The sequence below is a fragment of the Colobus angolensis genome, unplaced genomic scaffold, assembly GCF_000951035.1.
Source record: "Colobus angolensis palliatus isolate OR3802 unplaced genomic scaffold, Cang.pa_1.0 Scaffold517, whole genome shotgun sequence".
Lineage (NCBI taxonomy): Eukaryota > Metazoa > Chordata > Mammalia > Primates > Cercopithecidae > Colobus > Colobus angolensis.
In genome coordinates, this window is record NW_012118677.1 from 1,754,661 (window position 1) to 1,776,984 (window position 22,324).

Sequence of the window (22,324 nt, forward strand, 5' to 3'; positions counted from 1 at the left end):
TTTTGAGACAGTGTCTTGCTCTGTTGCCAGGCTGGAGTGCAGTGGTTCAGTCATAGTTCACTGCAACCTCAAACTCCTGGGTTCAGGCAATCCTCCCACCTCAGCCTTCCAAATAGGAGGGACTACAGGTGTGCATTGCCATACCTGGCTAATTTTTGTATTTTTGGTGGAGACAGGGTTTCCCTGTGTTGCCCAGGTGGGTCTCAAATTCCTGGTTTAAGCTATCCTTCTAACTCGACCTCCCAAAGTGCTGGGATTACAGGTGTGAGCTATAGAGTTTGGTTTTTAACCTTAATATTATACTAGTAAGTTCAGTGACTAATTGATAGGGTTACATCACAGCATACCCCCAAGTAAAGGTCAGTGAAGATGTTTGGGAAATCATTCTACCTAATAATAAGCAAACTGTGTAATCTTTAAACTAATTAACCAGAAATGGCCCGAGCTGAGATTGTTATTAATAACTCTCTGTAATTCCTTTTCATCCATTATGATTCTTAACTTGGATTGTGGTTTTTGCTTTTAGTACTATTTCATTTTACCTTAAGGATACTTACATGCTTGTAATAGAAATGCTAAAATCAATTTTGTGTAAGTAGTTAAGCAAGAAGTAGGGTTTGTTTTGTTTTGTTTTGTATTTTGTTTTTGTTTTTTTTGAGACAGAGTCTCACTCTGTCGCCCAGGCTGGAGTGCAGTGGCAAGATCTCGGCTCACTGCAAGCTCTGCCTCCCTGGTTCACACCATTCTCCTGCCTCAGCCTCCCGAGTAGCTATGACTAGAGGTGCCTGCCACCATGCCCAGCTAATTTCTTCTTGTATTTTTAGTAGAGATGGGGTTTCCCCATGTTAGCCAGGATGGTCTCGATCTTCTGACCTCATGATCTGCCCGCCTTGGCCTCCCAGAGTGCTGGGATTACAGGCTTGAGCCACCCGTGCCCAGCTGGAAGTAGGTTTTTTTGAAGAGTGAGCTGAAAACAGCTGTTGCCATATTTGGAATTTAAAATTTTAATTTGAAAATATTATAATTGAGAAATTATTGTATATACTTATGGTATACAGCGTGATGTTATGATACATGTATAGCTGTCACCTCAAGTAACATTTTTGTGGTCAGAAATTTGAAATTTACCATCTCAGGAATTTTGAAATGTACAATACATTGTTATTAACTGTTCTCACCATGCTATGAAAGTAGATTTCACCAAAGTTATTCTTCCTGTCTTAACTGAAACTTTGTGCCCTATTTTTAAAAATTTAATACATCTATTTGGTTCAAAATTTAGATAGTGTAAAAGGAAAATCAGTGAAAATCTCTTTTCAGTGAGTTTCCATTCTCACATTTTGTACATTATTCCACGTGTGTGTGAATGTTGATCATGTAGAATGAATTTCCTAGAAATAGAATTGCCAGTTTACAGAGGTCGTGTATTTGTAATTTGGTGGACACTGCTACCAGAATATAAGAGGATAAGTTGCCCTAAACCCTGTATAAAACTACTTATTATTGTAAACTGTTTCACCTTTGCCAGCCTAATGAATTTTTTTTTAACAAATGCTAGTTTCAATTAGCATTTCTCTGAGGAGTGTGATGTTCGTGTCTCCTTAAGATCTATTTATGTTTCTTTTTATCTGAACTGATTGTTGATTCCTTTACAAAGCCCCTATTATTTACCATTCTTTTGTTCTTCCTTTCTGAAGTTAAAGCCGCCTCCTGCTATTTCCTTTCTCTTTGGAGAACTTCCTTGAACCAATTTTTTTTTTTTTTTTAAAGGTTAGGTCTACTGGTGACAAATTATTCTAGTTTTCTGAAAATGTCTTTATTTCATCAGGGTTTAGGGAATGGTTTCAGAATGAAACTGTTCCACCTCAGATCATCAGGCATTAGTGTTTCATAAGGCGTGCTCAGCCTAGATCCCTTGCATGCACAGTTCACAACAGGGTTTGTGCTCCTTTAAGAATCTAATGCCATCGCTGATCTGACAGGAGGTGGAGCTCCAGTGTAAGGCTTGCTTGCCTGCCACTCACCTTCTGCTATATGACCTGGTTCCTAACATGTGACGGATCAGTACCAGGGACCATGGCTCTTCATCTCCATGTACTGACATTACGTTGACTATGTATATCGATAATACTGTTCAGTTAAATAATACTTGTGACTTTGAGAAGGATACAGTTTCAGTCATATTCTCAATATGCCTTAATCATATTTTAAAATATAGTTTAGCACACACTTTGAAACTCAAGCCACAGTCTTACAGAATCAATATTGATATTGTGATGTCTCCCAATTTTTTACCTTTTTACCCTTCTGTCCTTTATTGCCATCTCTTTCTCAATTATTTTCTCTCATTTTTTTTCTGAGGAGACTTACACGAAAAGGAATGTAAATTAAATTTGCCAAATATCAAAAGAGAGAAACTTTTTATTTATTTATTTATTTTTGAAACAGAATCTCAGTCTGTCTCCCAGGCTGGAGTGCAGTGACGCAATCTCAGCTCACTGCAACCTCTGCCTCCCGGTTCAAGAGATTCTCTGCCTCAGTCTTCCAAGTAGCTGGGATTACAGGTACCCTCTACCACACTCAGCTAATATTTGTATTTTTAGTAGAGATGGGTTTCTCCATGTTGGTCAGGCTGGTCTCAAACTCCTGACCTCAACCTGTCCACCAGCCTTGGCCTCCCAAAGTGGTAGGATTACAGGCATGAGCCACTGCACCTGTACTTTTCATTTTATCATGTTATCTTGCTTCACTAAAATGTTCTCTTCAAAAGCGATGTGTAAATTAAATCATTGTTTATGAAATGTATTTAATACACTTGGTAAGTGGGCTTGCTGTTGTGTGGTATGGTTTTTTGTTGTTTTGGAGACAGGTTCTCACTCTGTTCCCCAAGCTAGAATGTAGTGGTGCAGTCATGTTTCACTGCAGCCTCGACCTCAAGTAATTCTCCCTCTTTGGCCTCCCAAAGTACTGGGATTACAGGTGTGAGACACCATACCCCCGGCGACCTCCCAGGGTCAAGTGATTCTCCCCCCTCAGCCTGCCAAAGTGCTGGGATTACAGGCGTGAGAAGCCATGCCCCTAGCCAATGGGGTTGCTTTTTTGTTGTTGTTTTTTTGTTTTTTAATTTCAAATACTAAATGGGCTTGCTTTTAAAGCATATCAACTGCGATGTATTTCTCATAGGAAAGAATCTCAATGGAAAATAAATAGAAATCAGAGCTGGTAATTAAAGATTTGTTAATTGTGGGGTATATTTTAACAAGTATATTTTATGTTTAAGTGTAGTATTTTTATTTTGCTTGCACAATTTTATGTTTTTATTTCATTATGAATTTCTTTGTTAGATTTCCTAAAAATTTGATTTCCCCCCCCTGCATATCCCTCAGGTTTATTAGTTTAGCATATATAAGTAGATTTTTCAGATTATATGTTTTTACATACCCACTCTGTCTTAGTAGCAGCATTGGTATTGGATTCAGGTTAACAGTTGGGCTCATGAGACAAAATTAGCTTCCCCAGGCACTAAGGCTACTTACCCTTAAGAAAGGATATAGGACAGGAAACGGCATGGCTGGTACATCAACAGCATAGAGGAGCTCTCATGATTTCCAGGCACAGCTTGCGTATATCCCAAACATCTCACACTTGATAATGTACATGTTCCTTAGAAACACAACTGGGTAAGGAAGGATTAACTTAGTTCAGTGAAGCCATTACATCTACAGTCTGTTCAGATTTTATACCTTGTTCCCTTTCTCCAGTGCAGCAACATCTCATCAGTACTGGAAAAGCAATCTGGACAGTGAACCAGAAGTCCTTGAAGTTACAAGTAACTTCAGCCAGATTTTCATGTGTCTTGGGTTTAGTATATTCCTATAAATTATCAGTTACAAATTTCAAGGATGATTCAGGCACAGCAGCACACGTGCCTGTAATCTTAGCTACTCAGGAGGCTGAGGGAAGGAGGATTACTTGAGCCCAGGAGTTTGAGGCCAGCCTGTGCAACACAGCAAGACCCCATCTTCATAAATATATAAGTAAATAAACAAGGCTAGGCATGGTAGCTCACACTTGTAATCCCAACACTTACAGAGGTTGAGGCAGGAGGATCCCTTGAGCACAGGAGTTTGAGACCAGCCTAGGCAACATAGGGAGAACTTGTCTCTACAAAAATAAAAGTAAAAAAATTAGCAGGGCATGGTGGCATACACCAGTGTTCCCAGTTACTTAGGAAGCTGAGACAGAAGTATCACTTGAGCCCGGGAGGTCGAGACTGTAGTGAGCTAAGATCTTCACTCTAGCCTGGGCAACAGAGCAAGACCTTGTCTCCAAAAAAAAAAAAAAAAAAAAAAAAGGCAAGGATCAATTTGCCAAATATCAAATCTTCAGATGCTCCTGAGGGTAAGGTGAGGCTAAAGGAAAGGTCACATATCAGCTGTTAACCCTTTCAACTAAGGTTCTGTAACCAAACAGCCAACAGATAATCCAAAGATATATTTTCTTTGTTCTCCTTGACTTTTTATTATGGAAAATATTAATTTATACACAAGTGAATAAAATAGTATAACAAATACTTGTTCTTTACCTAGCTTTGGGAGTTTATTTATGGCCAAACTTGTTTTACCCATCACTAGCCACTTTTCCCTTTCCTATTACTTTGAAACAAATTCCAGGCATAATATTTTATTAATAAATGCTATTTCTAAAAGATGATTCTTAAAAACAATACCATAATGATACAGTCATACACATTCCTAAATATAAAATATTCTGACAGTGTTCAGATTGTAACTGTTTCATTAATGTTAATTAATTTTTTGTTGTGTGAATCAATCCAAATAAAGTTCAGACATTGAAATTGGTCTTGTAAGTTGTGTTTTGTTTTTTAATAAATTCTCTTGCCATCTTGTTTTATGTTTCCTTGAAATGTATTTATCAAAAAAGGTCATTTGTCATGCAGCGTTTTCTATAATTGAACACACTGGATTTTACTAATTGAATACTTACTATGTTATGTAATGTTGATCAGATGCAGTTGTGACTTGAAAAAATTCCTTCTAATGAAAACAGGAGTCACACAGGACAAGTTGTCTCAGTGTTCTGCAGCAGCCATGGGTTATCAGTGCCTCACAAGAAGTTGTAAAACAATGATTTTTTTTGTTTGTTTTTGGTTTTTGAGACAGAGTCACTCAATTTCTTTTTCATTTATGCCTGGAATGCTTCTGACAAAGAACTATTTCCGTTCATCTATTTCATTAGCAAGTGGTGCAGTTTGTACCAGAAAGGCAGGATAAATGCTTTACACTTTATGAGTATCACTATGAACTAATGGATTTCTATTATAATCTGATATATTTCAATTTATTGTAGTTCTCATCTATATATCAATATTGTCCTATTTTTGGCCCCGGTTAGCCTCTTGAAATCCACCATGATTTGAATGAGTATATCTTTAGATAGGTCAAGCTCCTCCTAGTTTGTAGTATCTTCTTCTAATTCTTGTTATATTATACCTTCTAGGTTTACTTACTAATGTTAATTGAATGATCCTTTAAACTCTGAGTTTATTTACCCTTTTTAAAACTACTGCTTCCTTAACTGAAATAAAATTTCAATTTAAAATGACTTTTTGTAGAGTCCCCAAAACATTCTGTTCTTCATGGGCAATTGACTTCCCTCTGTTTATCAGTCTCCTCTTGAGCTAGATTTCTTAATTATTAGAAGACTGCTCGGGCATTGAAATGTAAGCCCATGCCAAAGAAATAAATTTCTTTTTTTTTTTTTGAGACGGAGTCTCGCTCTGTGGCCCAGGCTGGAGTGCAGTGGCCGGATCTCAGCTCGCTGCAAGCTCCGCCTCCCGGGTTCCCGCCATTCTCCTGCCTCAGCCTCCCGAGTAGCCGGGACTACAGGCGCCCGCCACCTCGCCCGGCTAGTTTTTTGTATTGTTACTAGAGACGGGGTTTCACCGTGTTAGCCAGGATGGTCTCGATCTCCTGACCTCGTGATCCGCCCGTCTCGGCCTCCCAAAGTGCTGGGATTACAGGCTTGAACCACTGCGCCCGGCCAGAAATAAATTTCTTACCTCTCCATGTTTCTGTAAAGCAGTTTTTCTGTTATTTCCCCGCACTAGTTCTGCCAATCTTGATAAAGAGGGAAAGTGGAAAACTACAAGATTAGAACGTGGGACTCTTGTTATTCTGTGCTTTTAGAAAACTTTCTTATTCAGATGTTTGTTAACATTAGTTTAGCATTTTAGACTCACCTATTTTTTAAAGTTCTTTGGATTAATACATACAACTTTGACTGATGAATTCTGGAGATCTGGACTCTAATCCTGAGTCTTGACTGCTTTCCTGTACTTTCCAGTTCACATAGCTGGATGATCTAAGTGCTAAATACTGGACTCAGAATCTGCAGAAAATTTAAATCTCCTTCCACAAAGTTTGTCTAAAAATTGTTGATCAAACCCTTTTTGTTTTTATTAAAGTTAAGAAAGAAGAAAAGAAAAGGCATAAATCATCATCATCTTCCTCCTCCTCATCTAGTGACTCAGATAGCTCAAGTGATTCTCAGTCCTCTTCTGATTCCTCTGATTCTGAAAGTGCATCTGAAGAGAAATCAAAGAAAAGAAAAAAGAAACATAGGAAAAATTCCCGAAAACACAAGAAAGAAAAGAAGAAGCGAAAGAAAAGCAAGAAGAGGTCTTAATTTTACTTTTCTAATGCTAACTTTATATTCTGATTCCCTTTTTATAAATAAATCTGTTAGGATTTGGGGTCAATTATATGAAACTCTTAAAATAGTGAGAAATATAGCATGGAGCCATAAGACTTTTGATATTCTATAGTCTGTAGATTAAATTTTGGGTACGTTCATTTTCTTTTGAAACAAAACCTATCAGTTCATTTTTTGTGTACTCAATTAAATGATGGCTTTGGTGTTACAGATTTGTATGTTTTGTAGGAAGATTATAGGATTCATGAAAATTGCAGAAAACCACCAATTGTTTTTCCTATTTTCAGTAGCTCTTATGATAGCATAAGAGTAGAAAACAGATAATATCCATGTATTTTACTTTCTTTTCCATTTTGTTTGAAATAATCAGTGTTTGTACTAAAACTTGTCTTCATCTACCTGTTGCCTCAAAATGCAATTAATTTCTTTACCCATGTTTTAAAGTATTTTAAATTTATCAGAGCGCATTCCCTACATAGTTTCATATTTTTTATCCGTTTTGTAGGAAAATATTTTTTGAGAGTGTGATAATCGAAACATTTTGTTTTGTTTGTTTTTTGATTGGTTAGTTGGTTTGTCAGAGGAATAGAAGATTTTTCCCATGCGATCACATCTTTGGTAAGGACAGGATGTTTATATTATAGTGATATAAAGGAAAGAAATACCAACAATTGGATATTTGCGTAAGGACATAATAACCAACTGTAACTTGTTTTGTGTGTTTCTGTTTGTTAAGTGCATCTAGTGAGAGTGAAGCTGAAAATCTTGAAGCCCAACCCCAGTCTACTGTCCGTCCAGAAGAGATCCCTCCTATACCTGAAAATAGATTCCTAATGAGAAAAAGTCCTCCTAAAGCTGATGAGAAGGAAAGGAAAAACAGAGAGAGAGAAAGAGAGAGAGAGTGGTATGTGAATGTGTATATTTTGTCTCACGTGGTTCACTATAGAACTTTTCTTCTTTTTAAAAAGTTTTTATTTATTTTAAACAAGATTTAATTGACCTTGTCCCAAGATTGAAATCTTTTTAATAAAATGTTCTTCTGCAAAATTCTTTTTTGCCAACCACATAATTAGAAAGGTAAATTGACAAGTAGATTGTGAAGTAGTTACACATGATAAACACTAATACAAAAAAGAGATGTTAAGCTGCATTCCAAACCAATAACAAGATACTGTTTAACCAGTAAAACAAGATAGTGTTTTATCGTGTTATTTGTGTACATTAAACTTTTAAGCAAATAAAAACCTTGGTTTTTCAGTTAGTCTAATAGGAAAAACTGCTGTTTTCTTTACTTGGTTTACAGTATTGTAATAAAAACTGATGTCATGTTCCAATCCTGAAAAAATTTTACTACGTAAATCTACGTTATTAATATCTGTAATGCTAATTGTTCTTTATCAGTCATTTTAATACCTATGTCCAAAAGTAGAAAAGAATATTGAAATCTTTCTGTTAGTTATGATCAGAAATGCATTGTCATAATACAAGTAATAACATTCTTGGTCAGGCATAGGGCTCACACCTGTAATCCCAGCACTTTGGGAGGCCAAGGTGGGCAGATCACTTGAGCTCAGGATTTTGAGACAAGCCTGGGCAGCGTGGCAAAACCCCACCTCTACTAAAACAAAAAATTAGCTGGGTATGGTGGTGCACGCCTGTAGTCCCAACTACTCAGGAGGCTGAGATGGGAAAATCACCTGAGCCCAGGAAGTTAAGGCTGCAGAGTGCAGTGATCATACCACTGAGCTCCAGCCTGGGTGACGGGAGTGAGACACTGTCTTAAAAAAAAAAAAATTCTGAGTAATCTTTCTATACTTCAATCCTTTCTATACAATAAAAATATAAAAATAAGATGTAATATTTGAAACTTTGTAAATTTGAGGAGTTGGATTAATTTTTCTGCTAGTATTGGAAAGGATGTTTCCAAGGAAATAAAGATTAAAGAAAAAGTATTTGAACAACTTTTCACATATCACTTACATGGATGTTGTTAATGCGCTAATTAAATATTAACTGATGTACTATTTTTGGAAAACAAACAGCTTCCCTTTTTGGTATAAACCATGATATGAATGTTTGACTAATTCAGACCAGCTTGTCGTTGCTTAGTTCACATTACTTAACATTTCTGTATAGTTCTGTTGCAACTTTTAAAGGATAATAAGGTACTTAAGATAATTTTAAAATTGTTCTCTCAACAGCATTAGCACCTTCTGAGCTCTGCTACATTAATTTTTCTTAGCACTATCAAATTAGTTTCGTCTTAGTAATGAGTATATATAGCAGTATTTCTCAATAGGACATAATTGGCATTTTGAGGCAGGAAAGTTCTTCATGCTGACCACATTTCAAGGCCTTAGCATTTCTGCCTCCTGGGCCCTACTTACTAGTGGCACTCTCTGGTCATTCCATTTTGGCTTGATAACCACTGATTATACATTTGTCTTTTGTATCCATGGGGAATTGGTTTCAGGACCTCTTGCAGATACCAAACTATGTAGATGTTTAAATCTCTTATAAAAAATAACATAGTATTTGCATATAATCTAATATTCCCATGTATTTTAAATCATCTCTAGATTACTTTTAATATCTAGTGTGTTATGATAATCTATATAATAATATAGTGTAAATGCTATGTAAATACTTGTTTTTGTTTTTGTTTTTGTTTTTTGAGACGGAGTCTTGCTCTGTCGCCCAGGCTGGAGTGCAGTGGCCGGATCTCAGCTCACTGCAAGCTCCGCCTCCCGGGTTTACGCCATTCTCCCGCCTCAGCCTCCGGAGTAGCTGGGACTACAGGCGCCCGCCACCTCGCCCGGCTAGTTTTTTTTGTATTTTTAGTAGAGACGGGGTTTCACCGTGTTAGCCAGGATGGTCTCGATCTCCTGACCTCGTGATCCGCCCGTCTCGGCCTCCCAAAGTGCTGGGATTACAGGCTTGAGCCACCGCGCCCGGCCGTAAATACTTGTTTTACTATATTTGGGGGTTTTTAAATTTTTTTATTTTTTCAGTCGAGTTTTTTCCCCTTCAGATAGTTTTAATCCCTGGTTGGTTGAATCTTCAGATGTGGAACCTCCGGATACAGGGACAAACTATGTAGAATTTTAAATTTGTTAATTTAAGATGAATAAAGCTGTATTCTACAGATTCATTTTTATTTTTATTTTATTATTATGGTTTTTTGTTTGTTTGTTTGTTTGAGACAGAGTCTTGCCCCGTCACACAGGCTGGAGTGCAGTGGCGTGATCTCAGCTTACTGCAACCTCCGCCTCCTGGGTTCAAGCGATTCTCCTGCCTTGGCCTCCTGAGGAGCTGGGACTACAGGCACGTGCCACCACGCCCAGCTAATTTTTTGTATTTTTAGTAGAGATGGGGTTTTACTGTGTTAGCCAGGATGGTCTCGATCTGCTGACCTCGTGATCCGTCCACCTTGACCTCCCAAAGTGCTGGGATTATAGGCATGAGTCGCTGTGCCCGGCCCAGATTCATTTTTATTAAAATCACGTGTCATGGGGCCGGGCATAGTGGCTGACATCTGTAATCCCAGCACTTTGGGAGGCCTTGGCGGGTGGATTGCTTGAGCTCAGAGGTTCAGGCCTGGGCAACATGGTAAAACCCTGTCTCTACCAAAAATACAAAAAATTAGCCAGGCATGGTGGTGCATACCTGTAGTCCCAGCTACTTGTGAGACTCAAGTGGGAGGATATCTTGGAACCAGGAAGACAGAGGTTGCAGTGAGTCAAGATCACACCACTATACCCCAACTTGGGTGACGGAGTAAGACCCCGTCTCAAAAGAAATAATAATAAAGGACTTTTTTTTTTTGAGACAGAGTCTTGCTCTGTTGCCAGGCTGGAGTGCAGTGGCGCAATCCTGACTCACTGCAACTCTGCCTCCTGGGTTCAAGCAATTCTCCTGCCTCAGCCTCCCGAGTAGCTGAGATTACAGGCACGTGCCACCACGCCCGGATAATATTTGTATTTTTAGTAGCGACAGGGTTTCACTGTGTTGGCCAGGATGGTCTCGATCTCTTGACCTTGTGATCCGCCCGCCTTGGCCTCCCAAAGTGCTGGGGTTACAGGCGTGAGCCACCACGCCCGGCCAACAAAAGTTGTTTTTAAAAGTGTGTTAACTTTCTCTTTGCTTCCTTCTAGTAATCCACCTAACTCCCAGCCTGCTTCATACCAGAGACGACTTTTAGTTACTAGATCTGGCAGGAAAATTAAAGGAAGAGGACCACGGGTAGGTGATTCTTTCCCCCGGAGATCTTCACAATACTGCATTTGTCTTCCTTAAATAATTTTAGAGTGTTTCTTAAATATTATTTTAATGTGCAAGTAAGTAAAATTTAGGGGAGATGCAGACATTGAATTATATATTCTCTTTCTTAAACAGCTTCTGTATGTTGATACTTCACAACAGAAAATCCATGAGATATAAATAGATTTTACATTTACATGGTATAAAATGGGATCGAGGTCTTTCTTGTCTCCCTTGTTACTTTGCAATCACTGTATCTCTATTCTTGTTAAAAATAAATAAAACTTAACCTTAGTCTTGTATTTTATTCTTTTTATTTACTAGAGTGTCTTCATCAGAATTTAAATATCTGCTTTCAAAACTTTATAGAAACTTGGCTACACTTTTCTATCTCATGTCTTCACTTCCTACTTATTCCTCAAGCATTTCAGTTGTCTTCCACTAGCACTGTTCTGCTGAAAACAGCACTTGATACATAATTAGCTCCATATCACAAAATCCAGTGAATCATTTTTAGTCTTCATCTTACTTACTCCTTGTAATAGTCTTTCCACGTTTTTCTTTTTTTGAGATGGAGCCTCACTCTGTTGCCCAGGCTGGAGTGCAGTGACGTGATCTTGGCTCACTGCAACCTCTACCTCCCAGGTTCAAGCAGTCCTCCTGCCTTAGCTCCCCCTAGTAGCTGGGATTACACCATGCCCAGTTAATTTTTGTATTTTTAGTAGATATGGGGTTTCACCGTGTTGGCCAGGCTGGTCTCAAACTCCTAACCTCAGGTGATCCACCTGCCTTGGCCTCCCAAAGTGCTGGGATTACAGGCATGAGCCACTGCGCCCGGCCTCCACATTTCTTTTATCACATATTCTTCCTATCTCTCTAGCCAGTCTGTTGTAAATTTCTAATGTTAGTTCATACTCCTTAAACTGACTTTTTTTTTGAGACAGGGTCTCACTTTCACCTAGGCTGGAGTGCAGTGGTACAATCAAGGAACACTGCAGCCTCAACCTTGCAGTCTCAAGCAATCCTCCCACCTCGGCCTCCCAAGTAGCTGGGACTACAGGTGTGCACCACCACATCTGGCTAATTTTTGTATTTTTTTGTAAAAATGGGGTTTCGCCATGTTACCCAGACTGGTCTCGAACTCCTGAGCTCAAGCAATCTGCCTGTCTCAGCCTCCCAAAGTCCTAGAATTACAGGCATGGGCCACCAAGTCCAGAATGGGATCTGGGATCTTTGAGATTCACTGTCTAATCTTTTTTTTAAATAGTAGCCATAATTGTCATTTAAAAATGAAAGTCTGATTTTTGTGCCACTCCTTTACCGTTGATCTTAGGATAAATCCAAAATTACTATGATGGCCTATGACACTTCACAAAACCTAGTCCTTGCTTACCTCATCAATGTTACCTAGTACTAGTTTCCCTTGTAATTTTTAGCTTTGGCCATATTTGATCTGTCTTTTCTTTTTAACTCAGAACCTTCCTATCTCAGCATCTTTTCCCTTTTCCTTTTATACATATTCTATTGTAGCTGCATATATGTTTAACATAACTAATTATATGTTCATTCACATGTTCTGCAAGTCCTGTAGACTATAAGTTCCAGGAAAGCACACTCATATATCTTGGCTCACTAATGTTCTCTCAGTATGTAGTAGTGTTTGGTCATCCTAAGGGTTGAATAAGTGAACATCTACACATTTACTCTATTTTCTCCACAATGTGAGAAATGGTTGCTTTGAAACATTAAGTATATATAACATTTAGATTGAACTTGGCAACTTATAAGTTGCTCTAGCATTACTTGGATAGGACTCTTCCATGGAGAAGACGTGTATGGCTAGTGGCTAGAGTTTTTGTGATTAATGTTTCTTAACTTAGAATTTGCAACATGACAACTTAAGTTTCTCTGCCTCATTGATTTCCTAAATGAAAATTGGGAAATTTTAGTAATTTTCAGGGCATAGAAATATCAGGCGTTTTATTTTAACCTAGAAACATATACTTTTTAGCTACTGTTGTAATGCTTTTTATGTATTTTTTTTATTTTGTACCCCTTACTACCTCCTGATCCTCACCTCAGTACTTCCCTCCCTCCCAGCACTCATGTGAGTCCCTCTATACTTTTATACATTAATTTTTCCCCCTTTTAATTTTCTTTAGCGTTACCGAACTCCTTCCAGATCCAGATCAAGGGATCGTTTCAGACGTAGTGAGACTCCTCCACATTGGAGGCAAGAGATGCAGAGAGCTCAAAGAATGAGGGTATCAAGTGGTGAAAGATGGATCAAAGGGGATAAGTAAGATTTAACTATTATTTCAAATGTAATAAGTATTTGTTTTTACTATTATACATAAAGTTATTTTATTGTCATTTTAATTATTGCTGAATACTTTAAGAAGAGTAGAATATCATTTTAGCCAATAATATCTACAATTCTTTTTCTAATAACATTTCCCCAATCCTTTTTCTTATTTTTTAGGAGTGAGTTGAATGAAATAAAAGAAAATCAGAGAAGTCCAGTTAGAGTAAAAGAGAGAAAAATAACGGATCACAGGAATGTATCTGAGAGTCCAAACAGAAAAAATGAAAAGGAAAAGAAAGTTAAAGACCATAAATCTAACAGCAAAGAGAGAGACATCAGAAGAAATTCAGAAAAAGATGATAAATATAAAAACAAAGTGAAGAAAAGGGCCAAATCTAAAAGTAGGAGTAAGAGTAAAGAGAAATCAAAGAGTAAAGAAAGAGATTCAAAACATAATAGACATGAAGAAAAGAGGATGAGGTCACGGAGTAAAGGAAGGGATCATGAGAATGTTAAAGAAAAAGAAAAGCAGTCTGATTCTAAAGGAAAAGATCAGGAAAGGAGTAGAAGTAAAGAGAAGTCTAAACAGTTAGAATCAAAGAGTAATGAGCATGATCATAGTAAAAGTAAGGAAAAGGATAGACGTGCACAATCCAGGAGTAGAGAATGTGATATAACTAAAGGTAAACACAGTTACAATAGCAGAACAAGAGAACGAAGCAGAAGTAGGGACAGAAGCAGAAGAGTGCGATCAAGAACCCACGACAGAGATCGCAGCAGAAGCAAGGAGTACCATAGATACAGAGAACAGGAATACAGGAGAAGAGGACGGTCACGAAGCCGAGAGAGAAGAGTGACACCAGGAAGATCAAGAAGTAAAGATAGGAGGAGAAGGAGGAGAGACTCACGGAGCTCAGAGAGAGAAGAAAGTCAAAGCAGAAACAAAGAAAAATACAGAAACCAAGAAAGTAAGAGCTCACACAGAAAAGAAAATTCTGAGAGTGAGAAAAGAATGTACTCTAAAAGTCGTGATCATAATAGCTCAAATAATAGCAGGGAAAAAAAGACTGATAGAGATCAAAGTCCCTTCTCAAAAATAAAACAAAACAGTCAGGACAATGAATTAAAGTCCTCTACATTGAAAAATAAGGAGGATGAGAAGATCAGATCCTCAGTGGAAAAAGAAAACCAAAAATCAAAGGGTCAAGAAAATGACCATATACATGAAAAAAATAAAAAATTTGATCATGAATCAAGCCCTGGAACAGATGAAGACAAAAGTGGATGAGTGAGTGATATAAACTTCCATTCTGTTTCGAATTTTAAGTTTGAGAGACTTGCTAATGAATCTCCTTTATGTTGTTTTCCTTTTCATTGTTTTTGGGTTGTTTTATGTTTGTCCTTTTTTTTTCTTAATGTGGATTTCATTGAGTTGATCTTTTGATAATCTGCAATGTGGATAATTTGTACTGCTAAAGTTTTAATAAACTTGAAATGAGAAAAACACTTTGGTGTAGTACTGTGTGCTGTGTTTAACTATTTTATGTATGCATTACTGTGTTGCAACAATTAGCCAATAGCATCCTAATTTGTTTAGTCAGCCATTTGGAATGGTTGCAATGCATTGTTACAAAAGCTTGTGTTTCTCATGATTAAAGTAACTTTAGAAGCCACTAGAAGACATCTTGTATAGATTTTCTGATTGCGTTAATAATAGAAGTTTGCAGCGGTTTCTTTAATTACACAGAAGCAGGGTCTTAACCTGAGATCTTAAGTCATAACTTTTGATTTTATAGTAATTTGTGCTTTAAATAGATGTTTAGTTATTTATATTGCACTTCATACTCTATTCTTTATAGTTTTAGCCATAGCTTGTTTCCTATTAATGCTTTTCCTGTCTAGTTGTGTTTTACTTAACTGCCTATAAAAATCATAAGAGTAATTTTTTTTCAGTTGATATACTGATTGAGCTTGAATTGCTGTTATACAGCATTTGACAGAAACTAGACCTTGGAAAATCAGATTGTGATTCTCAATTCTGTGTTGCTTTTGGTTTGAAGAGTTTTGGGAACGTTTTAATTGTTACTACCCTTCTCTAAAATTTAAAAAAAAGAAAAAAAGCTTTTCTCATTAAAACATACCATTTGCGCAGGTCCTTAAGCTATACAGATTCTAAAAATTGTTAGTATTGAAGCATTACCTTCTAAGATTTCTCTTTTTTGGCCTCCAACCTATATAGAGTTGAGTGTTAACTCTGCATGGGTTTTGTTTCTTTCTTTTAATTGAACTGCTCTAACTCTCATAGCTAGTTCCAAGTGGCAAGAAAATGCATCTTTTCTATATATGTATCACGATAGGCTATAGCATGTTTATGACTCTGGTTTCTTTCTATTCAGGTGGTTTTATACCATTACTGTTAATGTTATTTTAACTTGGCATGTATAACATTGCCATATAGAGTAGAGTAGAAAGTTGCAAATTTTGATAGTTTACAGAGTTAAACACTAAACATATCCAAAGTCCATTTAGAGTTTTGGGTGTTGTATTTTGCCATTTTTGTGATGTGTGGCCTTTTATTCTGTAATGTCATTTCTAAATAAAACATTGAACATCCAGCAAACATAAAACCTGCCTCATTTGAAAGGAAATTTCAAAATTCCAATTAATAGTATTCTCTAGAGAGTTTTATACTTTAGTATTTGTCAGTGTAGTGTCAACTCTGTTACCAAGATAGCTTCTTGGTAAATCCGGTAGCTACTCAATGCTATTTGTACTGAATAAAGCAGTGCTTAACATGATACTTCCCATTATTGATTAATGCAATATTGATATATTTGGCGTTGTGGTAGCTGTTGCAGAATGAATAGTGTAATGACCGTAAGATTGCTTGGAAAATTGTAATACAGATATCCACAATGAATTCTTCCCAGATTTTTTTTTTCTGATGATAAAAGTTGTAGATGTTTATTATAATCCAGGATGATTGATTCCTTAGAGACTGACCACAAACCCACATTAGGGATAATTGAGTCTGAGTGCCCAAGCTATATAACGTTACGTATTTTAAGCAAGTTATTGTTTGTCCTAATTTCAGTTAACTGCATTTTAAAATTGTTGTTATAAACTATTTGAGCTTTAATAAAGGTGCTATTTAAGAAAGGATTTCTAATAACAGTTAAGTCCATGCTAAGTAAAAATTCTTATGTGTTGTCTGATCCCAGAGCTTTATCTAAAAATTATACACAAGGATGTCCAAATCTTAGAGTTTCAAAAAGGAACAATAGAAAATTGTAGTAATTTCTATATGCAGTATTCTGTTTGGGTTATCAAAAGAGCAACTCCATGCTCCGCATTATTGATAGTCCTTATTTTAAAGTTTTATTAGCTCTCTTTACAGAACAGATGTGAAGGAGTTGAGAGAAGGACAATCAACTAGATTTCATTTTTAGAATATAAACATTTTTTAAATGACTAAACAGCATTAACTGTACCTCAAGATCTGCGCGTGCATCTCAATAGCACATGGCTCAAATGGTCCTTTCCTTTTGTTACTAAATCCTTTCCTTTTGTTACATTTAGTAGTTGTGTCATCTTTAGTTTTTGCTTTGAACATTGTTTTCCTAAAAGTCAACTATTACTTTCCCATCAAGTTGGTTTTATAGTTATGTCTGAATTTATGGTTCATGTCAAAGTATCTTTGACTTAATATCCTTTTAAAAATATTTAAGCTGATGTATTTTTATTGCTCAGTTGGTGATAGCTGAGAAAACTTTTTCAGTATGTAGAATTTTCATGGTTATTTTGTATGAATTATTTTTCTGGGTAAGTCATCTGCCACAGAAATTGACACTATGGTGAGATTAATGTCAATGAAATAAGCAGTAGAGAAGCTACTGGATTGCTTTAAAACATTCTTTGATTAAATTACTCTATAGTTGGTAAGTTCATAGAGCAATGTAGTTTTCTTTCAAGTTACTTAATTGAAGCCCTCAGAAGTTGCAAAGAATTTATCTGATAAATCTGCCTTTGCACAAGTGTGATACTGATGCATGGACGGCTTTGCTGAATGGCCTTTGATATATGTGCCTAGTGGAAGGTATGGAGCTAAACAATTAAAGATCTCTTCATTATGGTTAGGCACACATTGGATCTCTGGTATTTTGGGTGTATTTTGGGTAGTGGTATTAACTTGACAATTCTAATTTATTTTAGTTAGTATATGTAGCAAGTTAGTATGTTTCTTAGTAGTTTATTGTACTTCATTCCAGTTAGTAATATAGTTTTCATCACATTAAACTTTTTATGCTAAATTTATGTAGAAGCTTGTTGAGTTTGCCTTCACCAGAAGGTACTTTAAATACCTACCATATAGCTGATTTGTTATAAAGAAACAAAATGGGTATTCTTTTTCCTTTTGATTATGTTTACTGTAATTATTTCATTTTGGATTAATACATTTACAACTGAATAAACTAAGGATTATAGGTTGATAAGCTGTTTATTGTGAAAAGATGTGTTTTGTTACAAATACTTGTTTTAAAAATTAATAAGTCCCAGGAAGTACAGCACTGACTGGCACAACTGCCCACAGTGGGCTTCCCAACTAACTGCCTTCAGTGGATTCAGGCAAGTGCAAAGTCTTTGTTTGGCCTGTTATGTGACGAAGACGTATATATTAAAGGAAAAGAAAAATGACATGAATAAGAAAATTCCATCAATAAGGTTGAAGTAGGGAGTTGTTGAGGGGTTTGGTTTGTTTTAAAAGTTATGGGAAGGAGTGGTGGGGTGGATTTGTGTTTCACTTTTTTTCTTTAAGCAAATTCCATATGTTACCAAAAGCACATGCTGTATATTTTCTTCCTCTTTTGTGTGTATATAGTATTTTGAAAGATAAATGAATTGGGTATTTGTATGTGGGATGTACAAAATTGTGGCCGCTCTCTTTGTGGAAGGAAAAAACATAAATGAAGTTAATGCACTTCTTTTCCTAGCCCAAAAGTCACTGTGATTATATTTTTTTAATGAAATTTAGAAATAAAGCTGTTGTCTTCTCAATTGTAAAATTAGTTTCAAAATGCTGCTTCTCTTATCATTAGTCTAGTAATTGTTGAACTGTTTTCTGCAAACTGCATTTTACAAAATTTAAACTTGGAAGCTGTATTAACTTTTATAGTTAAACATTGTATTAAATAAACTATACTATAATAAACAGTTTGGTTTTGTATTTTTTAAATTGTATTCTCCTGCCTTTTAAAAATCAAAAGCTAAATAATGAAAATAAACCAATTAAAACATACTTTTCCTCTCAGAGATACACAGTTATTTACATGATGAAGAACCTGAACAAAGAGTTTTTAACAATACTGAGCTTTAAGAATTTAACCAGCAGGGACAATTTCCAGGTTTGAGAATAAGTTCTAATGTAAATATTTAATCATAATACTTCAGATGGTAGTGTGTCTTTTGCCCGAGCAAACTTTTGCTCAGAATTTGTATTACTCTCTGCTAGAGTACTACCATTTGCTTCTTAAGTCCTCCGCATTTTTTTCAGCATTAGGATTGCTGTAATAGATCCTGTGTCTATAACACAGTGGTCAAGTCATGTAAACATAAATGTTAATTGAATTCTGTAAAACAATTACCTAGTTTGGGGGTGTTTTTTCTTACGTTAGACATATTTAGGGAAAATGCAGTTAGTTAACTTGAGAGTGAGTCATTGAAAATATATGCCTAGTTGTACTAAATACTGGCATTGAAAAAAGGTATATACCTGGGTAAAAACCTGAATATTCAGTAGTTTGTACGTATTAACAGGTGAATATTAAACTCTCAAAATCTGGAGTGTTCTTAAAAGCTTTATCCAAGAAAATGTATAAAATGTGAGTGTAACAAATGAACTGCAAATTGTGTATTAAAATACTTCAGGCATCAATTTGCTTTTCTATTTCCTTTTTTTGGGGGGGGGGGACGGAGTCTCGCTCTGTCACCCAGGCTGGAGTGCAGTGGCACAATCTCAGCTCATTCACTGCAAGCTCTGCCTCCCCAGTTCACACCATTCTCCTGCCTCAGCCTCCTGAGTAGCTGGGACTACAGGCGCCCACCACCACGCCCGGCTATTTTTTTTTTGTATTTTTAGTGGAGACAGGGTTTCACCGTGTTAGCCAGGATGGGCTCCATCTCCTGACCTCGTGATCTGCCTGCCTCTGCCTCACAAAGTGCTGGGATTACACGCGTGAGCCACCATGCCCGGCCTGCTTTTTCTGTTTACTTTCTAGGTTTCTTTCCTAAACATATTTCCTTACCTGATAATTTTTTGTTTTCATAATTTTTATATTTCCCCGCTCCCATCAAAGTCCTCTCAGGACTCAGAATGCCTTGTTTCAAGTTATGTCTTTGCCACAGATTTTATCTATGAGTTTCTCTTATCATTAGCAGATTAGAGCAGTTGAGTTTCCACTACTGTGCCATTCAGTTCTTTTCACTGAATTATTTTGTGATTATTTAAAAACATTGTGTAGCCTTACCTTTCTTCTCAATGTCCTTTAGTAGAAACCCCAGCCCAATTTAAAGTAAAATAAATTGTATATGTAAGGCAGAAAAACTAGTAATGTCTGGTGTTTTATGTTATCCTGCACTTAAGCTAAGTTGGTTGTATAGCAAATTTATGTAATTAACCATTTCATAGAAACATTTCCTGTTTTATAATATGGGAGAAGATAGCTGTCAAAAATTACTAATTACCACTATATATTGTATTTATGTAATTTAAAGGAAAGGATATATAGCAGAAGTTCCCAGACTTTCTTGGTTCACTTTACCTGTGCGTCTCAGTAATTTTAACATGGTGTTATCCCTGGGCCAGAAGAAATACCTAACATCTATCTGTTTATTAAATAGTTTAAAAGGCCAGGAGCACACCTATAATTCCAAAACTTTGGGAGGCTGAGGCAAGAGGATTTCTTGAGTCCAAGAGCTTGAGGCTGCAGTGAGTTGTGATCATGCTACTACACTCCAGACTTGGCCACAGGTGAGACCCAATCTCTAATAAAAAATAAATAGAAAGTTCACATAGCTAAAGTATATCTAACAACTTAGCCATTTGAAATTTTAAAAAATATGTTTACAGTTCCATTCTTAACCACAATGAGTTACTAATGGGATGTCTGCAACTGTTGGTCACAGCACAACTTCTCAAACCTCAGAATCAGATCACACCATCCTCTCCTATAATACATTGATTTTGTGCAATGTATGTTTTATCCCATCAACTGCTGAAAATCCAGCTTTACAGACAGGATATCATCAAAAGGCAGAGTTTTAGTATGTTAAACTACCTCTAGCTAGTCTTACAGATGTCAGGTAATTTGTTTCAAAAGTTTAAACTGTCCCACCAGCTGTGCCTTTGTGAGTTCACTGTGGTTCCTCAGTATGCCTTGGCACACAATTTAGGAATCAGTAGATACAGTGTTAAAATAACCAGCTATTTTACTTCTTTAAAACAGTTTGTTTTTTAAAACCTGAGGTCCATAAACCCACAAACAGTAACTCAGAATGATGGTTGCCCACAGAATCTGCCATTTTAAAAAAGTATAACCCAGATACACTGAGCCACAATGTTGGATATATGTTAGTCACTGTGCTGTGCAGTCTATTAGAGGGCATTGTGGAAGTCCTTAAAACTATATGCAGAATTGTAGAGTATATGTGTGTGTGTGTACCTTACTGCTATAAAAGCCACTAAGTTTTACCAGATTCCAAGAGGCTCATGACATAAGTAATGTTTGCTCAAGACTTGGTCTCTTAGAGAATGATATACTGAACAATTTACACCTTTACCCAGCATTCCCATTTGTAGGAATCTATCTGAAAGGTTAACCGACAAAAATATGAAAAAAAAAAAGGCAGCTGTTAATTACAGAATTTGTAATAGCAGAAGACTGGAAACCACACAAACATCTATTGGTATACCACTAGTTGAATAAACAGGTACACGCTTGCAAGAGAATACTATGCCAGTTGGAAAAGAAATGAAGATATTTATATCTGCTGTGTTGTGTCTCTAGGATATATTAAGTGAAAAGAACAAAGTTATTTTGTGTTGAGTAAAATACATGTGTATTTGCTTTTAAAGAGAAATAAGCAAAGGACACAACAGTGAAATGGCAACCTAAGGAAGGAAAAGTATTTGCAAATCATTTATCTGATAAGGGATCAATCTAGAATACACAGTAACTACAACTCAACAACAAAACAAATAACATGAAAAAAATGGGCAAAGGACTTGAACAGACATTTCTCCAAAGATGATGATAGACAAATGGCCAGCAAGCATATGAAAAAACATTCAATGTTACTAATCCTTAGGGAATGCAAATCAAAATCACCATCACAATGAACACCTCAAAGTCATTCGGGATGTCTACCATCAAAAAAACATGGTAGTGAGGATGTGCACTTCGTGCACTGTTGGAAATGCAAAATGGTTCAGCTGCTATGGAGGAAAGTATGAGTTTCTAAAAATTTAGAATTATATGATTCAACAATTCTACTTCTGGGTATATGTCCAAAAGAATGGAAAGGATCTTAGAGTTATTTGTACATCCACGTTTAAAGCAGCATTATTCACGATAGCCAAGAGGTGGAAGCAACCCAAGTGTCCATTCATGAAGGAATGAATAAACAAAATGTGATATACATACAATGGAGTATTCAGCTTTAAAAAGGAAGAAAACTGACAAACTATAACATGGATGAAACTTGAGGACCGTTCACTAAATGAAATAGTCACAAAAGGACTTATACTGTAGTGGTCGAAATTCACAGAAACAAAGTAGAATGATGTTTCCCAGTAGCTGAGGGGAGGGGGAAATGGAGACTAGTTGTTTATACAGAGTTTCAATTGTGCAAGATGGAAAAATTTGGCAGATTGTTCAGCAATATGAATATACTTAACACTATTGAACTATATACTTAGAAATGATTAAGACATTAAACTGTGTGTTCTGTGTTTTTTAGCTCAAGAAA

General features: G+C 36.4%; 1 protein-coding gene across 1 annotated transcript in view; it reads left to right on the forward strand.

The window, feature by feature from the left end:
- The window catches only part of PPIG (peptidylprolyl isomerase G (cyclophilin G)), a 44,914-nt gene extending 26,405 nt beyond the window's left edge, over window positions 1-18,509 (forward strand). Inside the window, exons 4-8 of the mRNA XM_011960609.1 lie at window positions 6,488-6,701; window positions 7,472-7,639; window positions 10,890-10,977; window positions 13,158-13,294; window positions 13,478-18,509. Coding sequence (XP_011815999.1) covers window positions 6,488-6,701; window positions 7,472-7,639; window positions 10,890-10,977; window positions 13,158-13,294; window positions 13,478-14,588 — 1,718 coding nt within the window. The 3' untranslated portion in view covers window positions 14,589-18,509. The remainder of the gene's footprint in view (window positions 1-6,487; window positions 6,702-7,471; window positions 7,640-10,889; window positions 10,978-13,157; window positions 13,295-13,477) is intronic.
- The last annotated feature ends 3,815 nt before the right edge of the window (window positions 18,510-22,324 follow it).